This window comes from Temnothorax nylanderi, unplaced genomic scaffold (assembly GCF_030848795.1).
Source record: "Temnothorax nylanderi isolate EJ_2023f unplaced genomic scaffold, tnyl_v1.0 TNYL_tig0315_pilon, whole genome shotgun sequence".
NCBI classification, from domain to species: Eukaryota; Metazoa; Arthropoda; class Insecta; order Hymenoptera; family Formicidae; genus Temnothorax; species Temnothorax nylanderi.
This window is the reverse complement of record NW_027249377.1, coordinates 169533-179715: the sequence shown is the minus strand read 5'-3', so window position 1 is coordinate 179715 and position 10183 is coordinate 169533. Positions and strand designations below refer to the sequence as shown.

At 30.7% G+C, this 10183-nt stretch overlaps 1 protein-coding gene across 3 annotated transcripts; it reads right to left on the bottom strand.

Annotated features, from left to right (window-relative positions):
* Positions 1 to 706: 706 nt before the first annotated feature.
* Positions 707 to 9784, bottom strand: LOC139781093 (BEN domain-containing protein 5-like). Of its 3 annotated transcripts, none has more exons than XM_071719913.1 (10): positions 9204 to 9784; positions 8750 to 9080; positions 8555 to 8670; positions 7066 to 7266; positions 5875 to 6052; positions 2710 to 2760; positions 2430 to 2637; positions 2256 to 2350; positions 1574 to 1799; positions 707 to 1499 (listed from the first exon to the last, which is right to left on the bottom strand). In XM_071719913.1, the coding sequence occupies exons 6-10, from the start codon at positions 2719 to 2721 to the stop codon at positions 1069 to 1071; spliced, it is 972 nt and encodes a 323-aa protein (XP_071576014.1). In that variant the 5' UTR covers positions 2722 to 2760; positions 5875 to 6052; positions 7066 to 7266; positions 8555 to 8670; positions 8750 to 9080; positions 9204 to 9784; the 3' UTR covers positions 707 to 1068. The 3 variants fall into 3 exon arrangements, with proteins under 3 accessions (XP_071576014.1, XP_071576016.1, XP_071576015.1); XM_071719915.1 differs by having other exon boundaries at positions 707 to 1493; XM_071719914.1 differs by having other exon boundaries at positions 8754 to 9080.
* Positions 9785 to 10183: the final 399 nt, after the last annotated feature.

The following is a 10183-nucleotide window of genomic DNA, read 5'->3' as shown; positions in this document are numbered from 1 at the left end:
TTCCATAATATTTTGTACTTCTACTGAATAATATTCCATAATATTCTATTTTCCTATTCTATGATATTCCATAATATTCTATTCTGTTATTTTATGATATTTAATAATATTTTATTCTCTTAGTATATAATATTTAATGATATTCTATTCTTACATTCTATAGTATTCTATAACATTCTATTTTTCTATTCTATAATATTCTGTACTTGTACTGAATAATATTCTATAATATTCTATTTTCCCATTCTATGATATTCTACAATATTCTATACTTATACTGAACAATATTTTATAATATTATATTTTCCTATTCTATGATATTCTATAATATTCTGTATTTGTACTGAATAATTTTCTATAATATTCCATTGTGTCTTATTCTATAATATTCAGTAATACTCAAATCTCCTATTCTATGTTATTTAATAATATTCTATTCTCTTATTCCATGGTATTCCATAATATTCTATTCATCTATTCTATAATATTCTATATTATTTTATTCTCATATCCTGTGATATTCATTAATATTCTATTCTCCTATTCTATGATATTCCATAATATTTTATTCTTTTATTGAAAACAAATATGAAAGATATGACTACATGGGTCGCGTGACTCACACAGAGTGGAGGACAAGTAAAAGTGGTGCTGTACGGGGGGAACGTGTTCAATACAATTCAAGGAATAATGACATATCTAGAAAGCAAGAATATTTTATTTTTTATTGTATTTTGTTAGATTTCAAGAATACAAATTATATTATTTCTTTCAGAACAAAAGGTATGGGCGAGGATCCCCCTTTCAATTTAACGACATTTTTGTAGTAAGGTGACGTTAGCGAGTTTAAGAAATTACCAAAGTAAAATGTTGTGTGTGTAAATAAAAAAATTATGTTTTACAAAACCTGCGCTCCTAATGTGTGAATAATATAAAAATATATAAACATTTTGGGAAAACTATTAATAATAATAAAGTTAAATAAAATAGTTTTTTTTATATCTTTGGCATAGCAAATATTCTGAATATTTTTTAAAAGCCGTAATTTATACCGTAAATTAACGTTTCTTAATTATTATCACTCGATTCGTCAGCACTATAAATAGAGTCAGCACTGTGAATAGAGTCAGCACTATGAATAGAGTCCGATGGAGAATAATCATTATTATTATTCTCATTTTCATTCTCTTTTTTTTCATTACTTTTTTCTTCAATTTTTCCTTTTTCATCATTACTTGTTTGTGAAACTTCACATGGAGTTTCACTATCAGAAATATTTTCAGTGTATTGTGCTTCCTCACTGTCATTATTTGTATCGGTCATTACAACAGTACATAACGCAGCTTTGATTTCCTGCTTATTTTTTGAACTTATAGATTGTGGAGTTCTATTCAGTTCACATATTTTGTGTGCAATATGCGTTCCAAAATGTTGGAGTTCCATATCAATTGAAACTTCATCTAGATCACGTTGAGTTATTAAGTAATGTTTGGCTGTAGCTGAAACAAAACAAAAATATATTTAGGAATAATGAACGTTGACGGAGTATTCGGTATTTGAAATAAAATGTTACCTCTAATGGCTTTTAATTTTGTTGGATTTAATGCAGGTCTAGGAGTTGCATTTCCACTCTTCTTTCTTCTGTTTGACACAATACCTGTTACAGTGCTTTCTTTAAGTACTTTTATGCCATAAACAGCAACAGCTAAGTTTTTTATTAACTGCGGTAATGTTTTTGAAATGATGAGAACACTATCATATGTAGATTTGGGTATGTAGACATCAAAGCCAAGATGTACCTAACAATATATTTTAGTATGTAACAGCATGACTTTAATTAACAAAGAATATGTTCAGGTTTTCAGTAGACAGGGTGTGCCATAATTCGCGATCAGTATTTATATAGCGCTACTCGTGAACAGTTTTGAGTTAATTTTTTCTTGGCGAAATTGTCGAAGCATCAATTACAGTTTCGGAAGTACAAGCAACCGAAAAATCAGGTATTTTAACGAACTTAGTTTCGGACAATTAAATAGATAACAAAACAATTTTCTTGGACCAACTTTAAGTAGACTTTAACGGAATTTTAATTTAGAACTTAGTTACAAATGCCTGTTATATTGAAAATTGGGAAAAGTAGCCATAAATAATAACCTCCTTCGACAAAATGGCTCAGGATTTTTCGACTCAATTTTTCATGAAGAATAGAGCTATGTAAATAGTGGGTGCAATCTACCGGACACTCTGTATATTACCTCATTTCGTGCTTTATTTTCATATCCAATTGGAGGCAAACCAACTTGTTCTTGCGGACGTGTCGGATTTTTTTGAAAGTATTCAGAAACAACGTCTATAGAAATAATTATTTTAATAAATTATATATTTATTAAAATTATATATTTATAAATATCGATAAAAACCAAACTCACTCAACAGTTCATCAAAGTTACTCAAAACTTTTGTATCAACTTGTTTGTTTATTTTAGATATTTCCGTATACTCTTTAATCACTTTTTTTTGAAGATTAATGTTTAACGTCATCAAATCGGTAACTATTGCTTCTTTATCTTCTAGTTGCTTCTTCAGTTTCATCTTTTGAGAACGCAAATATTCATTTTCTTTCTGCAGCTTTTCAATCTGTAATATAACACATATGTATAAACATCAACTTATTCATGTACTTACTTTTCATTTCACTGAAATACATACTTTCTTTTCCATATCACTTCCATTATGATCTTTCTTTTGAGCTGGACAATTCTAATAATTAAAAAATTATTTTATTGTTGCAGTCATTTTTAAAAGAAATAAGAATTACTATGTATTACATTTAATATTTTTATTATAATATTAATATCTTAAGTTGTAAAATACAAGTTTAACAATGATATTTCAGTTTTATATTTTAATTTTATTTAGGCGAGGGAGCGTTTACACTTGGTGCTTTTTTATCTTTCTTTTTGAAATATGTCATTATGGCTGCTTTCCTTTTAGTTACACAAGTCGACACAAACATCGTTCTATCCTTCTTGGCATTCAATGAATAACAAAGACAGAACGACACTTGTGTCGACTTGTGTCACTAAAAGGAATTAAAGCAGCCTATATCCACAGTAGGACCCCGCCTTTAATGCACTGATCCAGTACTACAAGTGCACTCCTTTATAGGATGTACGTGAATAATGTGAAATCAAATATTATAACGTTTGTTCAGGTATGTACACAATTACGCAAATGTCACAAAGTAATAATTTTAAAATTTTTTATATTGTATAATATTTATGTAGGTAATTATAATTATAAAATTCAAATCTATAATAATCATTGCTTTTTTAATAATTTTTACAATTTATTTATACATATATGTCACACAGTAATATGTTATTTTAAAATGTTTCTGTATTCTGTTTTTTAATAACTTACTATTATTAATTTTATTATTATTTAGTAGAGGTGAGATTGTCATTACGGAGGTAGAAGCGTTGGAGAGACCGCCAGTGGAAATGCTCTTAGCGATTAAAGCAATATGCATTGTGAATGATATGAAATCAACTACGGTTTGCTGAGGCATGTACACAATTACGCAAATGTTACAAAGCAATAATTTTAAAATTCTATTCTAACGGAGCATTTTTTATATTGTATATATAATATTTATGTAATTATATAATTATAAAATTTAAATCTGATAATCATTGTTTTTTATTATTTTTACAATTTCTTTATACATATACAGTACCGTGCAAAACTTTGCGTATTTTTGGTTTTTTGACAACTTTTTCACATAACAGGAAATATCAGAAAAATTAAAACAAAAAGTTAAAACTGTTTTATATATTTTTGGAACTATTTAGTATAATTCCAAGATATATTTCAACGAAATATCCAAAAATAAAATCAATCAGATGGCGTAAAACCAAGTCAAAGTACAGAAACATTAAAATAATATATTGCTGCGTAAAGTATATGCATAAATAAATTGTAAAAATAATAAAGAACAATGATTATTAGAATTAAATTTTATAATTACATAAATGTTATATACAATATAAAAAAATGCTCTGTTAAAATAAAATTGTAAATTTTTTATTACTTTGTAACATTTGCGTAATTATGTAGGTACATGCTTGAGTAAACCGTATTTAAATACTATTCACAATAGTATTTAAAAAAAATGTGCAAGTAGAAACTTGTACATTGCTTTCTCATAGTTTTTAAGTGTGCAAGTGGAACTTGTACATTGCTTTCTCATAGTTTTTAAGTGTGCAAGTGGAAACTTGTACATTGCTTTCTCATAGTTTTTAAGTGTGCAAGTAGAAACTTTTTTAAGTAAGCAAGTAGAAACTTGCACATTGCTTTCTTATAGTTTTTAAGTGTGCAAGTAGAAACCTGTACATTGCTTCCTCTATGAGGAAGCCAAATTAATAAATATCTACTAATAATTATGCATAAAAAAAACAGGCTTGCTCATAGAGGAAGCAATGTATAGGTTTCTACTTGAACACTTAAAAACTATAAGAAAGCAATGTGCAAGTTTCTACTTGCTTACTTAAACAAGTTTCTACTTGCACACTTAAAAACTATGAGAAAGCAATGTACAAGTTTCCACTTGCACACTTAAAAACTATGAGAAAGCAATATACAAGTTCCACTTGCACACTTAAAAACTATGAGGAAGCAATGTACAAGTTTCTACTTGCACATTTAAAAACTATGAGGAAGCAATGTGCAAGTTTCTACTTGCACACTTTTTTTTATGAATAGAGTATCATTAAAGATAGATTGGTGTTGTATTTGGCTTGATATCTCAAAATTTGCGGAAATTAGAGCAATCACGTAGATTTTTTTAAACAGAAATCGGTAACCTCTTTATTATTAGCAATTTTTATTAATTCTCTTATATTCTTCAATTTTTTCTACCCCTATTTCATATATAATTCTTTAAAATTTAATTAATCAGTTCTTGAATTATAGAAATTTCAGTAAACTTGGCTGTTTTTTTTTAACAGAAATTGGTAACTAATCAAACTAATCCAGAACTAATCTTAACGAATTATATATGAAATAGGGGTAGAAAAGACTGAAGAATATAATAGAATTAATAAAAATTGTTAATAATAAAAGAATTACCAATTTCTGTTAAAAAAAAACAGCCAAGTTTACTGAAATTTCTATAATTCAAGAACTGATTAATTAAATTTTAAAGAATTATATATGAAATAGGGGTAGAAAAAACTGAAAAATATAATAGAATTAGAAATAGATCAATATCTCAAATATTGAGAAAGCTATAGCGTAAAACACGCTTTTCTGAAAAATGAAAATCCCCTTAAAATCCATACCGGTCGACGGATTTTAATAAAATTGGAGGAGGACATACTTTCTACTCTATTTGTGTGCAAAACTTCAAACCGGTATCAAAAAAATTGTAGAAGTAGATGCGTGTACAAAAAATCCGTACACACACACACACACACACGCACACACACACACACACACACACACACACACACACACACACACACACACACACACACACACACACACACACACACACACACACACACACACACACACACACACACACACACACTTCCGGACATTTTCTACTAATATGATTTTTCGACATTTTAGAACATTCTAAATCTATTTCCTTTAAAATCTCGAAAAATTTTTTTTTACCGTCACAAAGCTTCCTCTATGAGGAAGCAATAGAAACATTATAATAATATATTGCTGTGTGAAATATATAGATATAAATAAATTGTAAAAATAATAAATAAATAATGATTATTATCGTTACTACATCGCGTAGCGTGCGTCTGTATTGTTCTAGTAGGAATAAATAATAGTAGTAGAATTAGCGTTACTCACTACGAATTCTCCGATTTCTTCCGTTACATGAATTTTTTTTTTTATTATTCAAAAAGTCATTGTTACTTTGCTTTCCTTTTATTTCAGCTAAAGGTGCACTTCTTTTTGGAGTCGGATCTGTTTTGCTTGTAGTAACTAATTTGTCAGACTTGACTGGGTTCTTTATCATATGATAGTTCTTAAAAAAAGAGAGAATTTGTTATTGTACGCTTTCATGGTTTTGACAAAAATTAGGTTTGGGTTTTAGGTTGGATCGCCACATTTTTTGTGTTTAAGATTGTAATGTAGTGTTTTTATCTATTTTTCTAAAAAATGTAATTTCAATATTGTAATTGCAAAAACTGAAGTTGCAATAACTGTAATTGTAATACTTACAATTAGAAATTGATAAATCCCAAACACATATACGCGCGCATGCACAAAAATATACACACATGTACATAGATATACAAGTATACATATACAGGGTGTTTTATAACCACGATATTGCTCATGAATAGGTAGGCGCATTAAAATAAACAGAAAACACTACTGTCTTGCAAATTTTGCAGCAATTATTAAAACATTAATTAAATAATGCAGAATTCACACTGCATCCGACATCCGACGATCCGCAATATCCAGTAGAAGTCCCTTATTTCTGGAGTTCCTAGCTAGCAATATTTTTGTTTCCAGAAAACGAATTTTTTTTATTGCGATGCATATCGAACGTCGGATGTCAGATGCAGTGCGAATCCTGCATAAGAACCTAATAAGTGCGTATTTCGCGCGACAAGATAATAGGACAGTTTTGAACAGAGACATTGGCTGTAGGAACGCAGTCTAGAACTTCTTCGAAAAAAGTTTCATTTGTTAGTAATTTCTCCAAAACGGCAAATATAGATAAAACCTCCTCTCCTGCTCTCTTATATGGTGGTACAGTAATAAATAAACCCAACCTTGTTTTTGAAAAAGGATTCGGTATTGTGTTTTTAGAACCGTGTCCCTACTCATAGCACTCTTCTTACCATCTTGCCGCGCACTTATTCCTTGGTCTTTCTGAATAAATTTTTGACAACTATATTGTAAAACTCGCAAAACAGTAGAAAACTTTTCTGTTTAGTTTAATGCGCTGTACCTGTTTATGAGCAAAATCATACTTATTACAAGACATTGTATTCATATACAGAAATATACCCAGTTCATACTTACTTTTTTTGTATCAGTCTTTAAAGTACGATTTTTTGTAATAGTTTTATTTTCTTTGTTACATGTACTTTCTTTCTTATCTTTTCCATATGTTCTATTTTCATCCAATTTTTTATCAGTATTTTCATTTTTATTCCCATTTTTTTTTATTTTTACAATTTTTGTCTCTATTCTTTCTTTTAGATTTGCGTCACCTTTCGAGTTCTAAACAAAAAATGTATTATTTGTGCAAATTTATCGGTTATCAGCCATTCTTTTTTAATTATTTTCTTCATATGTGTAATCAGTTTTATGAGAAAAATATCAAATACCGTACTGAAAATTATATGAAAGATACAGAATATTTGTCACACTTTCTCTCACAAAAATCGCGACTGGTCTATTCGCAGGAAGACATCAGTTGTCTCGTGATTTTTTCCATTTGGCAAATCATAAAAAAAATTTAACAAATATTCTGCCGGCGACTATATAAAAAAATATAATGTACAAAATATAAATAAATACGTATGTGAGTTTATGTAAAATTTTATGTATCCTTTATATAATTTTTAGTAGACTAAATGCCACGTATTATAACCTATCTACAAACTTTATAGTATTTTGCTATCTACAAACTTTATAGTAACATTATTATTCACATTTGAATTTATTAATATTTTACTTCTCTAAATTAGTACAGATTGCATAATATGAACATAAGAATAATAATTAGGTATCAAATACTGTTGTATTTATTAATAAGTTTAACAACAGTCTGTCATTAATTATCATTTTATGCAGTTATTCTCAGCTATTGATGCTACATAGCTAATAAAATAATTATCCATATAACTTATGAAGACGGAACTAAAATGATACCGGCCTTAGTGTGCGTTGATGCGCACTAATGCATCCAGTCGAATTTGTCATGTGTTACATATTACTGCTAGAAATAAGAAATTAGCTAATATTATGTTAACTGCCAAAAGTGTTGCCATTATAAAACATGCAAACACCTCCAAAGTGAATTTATTTAAACGTTACATTGTTATATAAATCATAATTCTTGAATTATGAATTGTACACATACTACACCTATCAGAATATTAATCATTTTTTTACTAATCATTCATAATCGCTATATAAGCAATGGTATAAATAGCAATGTTTATAAACTGCTAAAGACTCGCAGATTTGGTTATACTTTTAGCAGTTAACATAATATTAGGTAATTTTTTATGTTTGTAGTATATAATCTAAAAATTTATTCGTAAAATGATCAAATTGATAATGAGAACAAAGACCATATTTTGAATGCAAAATGAATGTTAAATATGCCTTTATAAAGCTAAATCAACTCAGTTGTCTCAATTAAGCTCAATCTACATTAGACAAAGTTGAAATTTTACCATAAAGAAACCAGCTTAGACTAAACGGTATATATAAGAAACAATAAACGCTTGCAATACTTTCAAATAGATATTACATATATTACAAAGGAAACAAAACTTACATGCGGTCGTTCAAGTTCTGAATCTGTCTCGAAATCTGTTGCAGTATCACACAGAGTCAACGGTGAAAATTCTACTCTTTTGCCTTTTGTTTTCTCTTCTACCTCTTCTTTTGATTCTATTGAGATAAAATTGCATTAAAATTTAACTTACCTCTGTGATTTCTCTACTGTAATACAATTTTTTAGAAATATTACCTGCACAAATTGCTTTCCCCTGTATTTTTCCAATAATACCGCTATAATAGTTACCGTCGTCCCACTTTATTTTATATTTTTTCTCAAAATCGATGTTTTTTATATCAAAATTTCCTATTTTATCTGCACTAATAGCCTCCTTTAATCCATCTTCAAACTTGACGTACACGAACATGTTGAATAATTAGAACGATTTTGCCACGTGTTTTTGCCGGTATAATAATTTACTCTGCGCAGCGTTTTGATCCTCAGCTTTCGTAGAGATCGTTACTGCAATCCGTTATTTACATACTATGTACGTCGAGATATGCGGACTTCTCAGGACTGCGATCTGTTATTTATATAATAATCATCTATTTTATTGGAGTCAATCATGATTTTTACTGTTGAAAGTTTAATAAATATATATATATATATATATATATATATATATATATATATAAGCAAAGCTAACCTCATATATTTGTGTACATGCACGCACTTTGCGCAACACAGCCTATATGTGTGAGGCCCTGATCTTCATGGATTATTACCACGGTATTGTAAAGAAAGACAACAACGTTTTGATCCGCACAGCTTTCGTAGACTGCGATCCGTTATTTATACATACTGTATTCGTCGAGATATGCGGACTTCTCAGGACTGCGATCCGTTATTTACATAATACTATGTTCGTCGAGATATGCGGACTTCTTTTTTTCTTCCTTATATGGCTCCAGCTGCCTTCGGACGAAGGTAGAGGTCTATATGGCCAGATTTCTTCGGGGTGAGAATACGGAAGAGGTATTAATGAGGTGAACTGAGAGCCTGAGATTCTCAGCCTGAGAATGCTTTCGCAGAGGGACCGTGTAATGCCGTGTATTTGATCCGATCCTCGATGTGAGACCCACGTATATGTGTTGTTTCAATTTGATGCTCGCAATGGCGGGAGATGCGGACAGAGATGTCGCGGGAAATACGACCAGCGCGGCAGCGGTCCGTCTACGTACACATAGAGGCGCTCACGTACACTCAGTGTACACGTGTTTCGGTCTCGCGCGACGGCTCGACCGCCTCGACCTCTCGAACGGTCAAGTCAGTCGGCCGGTGACAAGACAGTCGTACATACAACGCGCGACACGAATTGTCGTTACGTCGCCCGTCGGTCGTCGGTAGAGTCGGGGAAAGAGAGCTCATGCGCGACTGACCACTATTTTTCGCGCTCCGCGTCGTCGTCGTCGTCGTAGCTCAAGATACGCGTTGCGAGCGGAAGAGGTAACACGGTCGTCGAAAAATCGTGCCGACGGCATTCCCGCTTCCGCGCGTCGGCACGTCGAATTTCCGAGTTTTTTTTACGCGTACGTTATAGTCGCAGCGTAGCGTCGCGACGCCAGTTCCGGTGGAAGTTGTATCCTTCGTCGCGTCGTTCCCCGTCGTCTTCGAGGCAGCGCCCGA

Coding starts and splice junctions, on each gene's coding strand:
- LOC139781093 (XM_071719913.1), bottom strand. Junction 1,800..2,255: donor AAAATAAAGCACGAAATGAG/GTAATATACAGA, acceptor ATATATTGTTAG/GTACATCTTGGCTTTGATGT. Junction 1,500..1,573: donor AAAATTAAAAGCCATTAGAG/GTAACATTTTAT, acceptor GTTTTGTTTCAG/CTACAGCCAAACATTACTTA.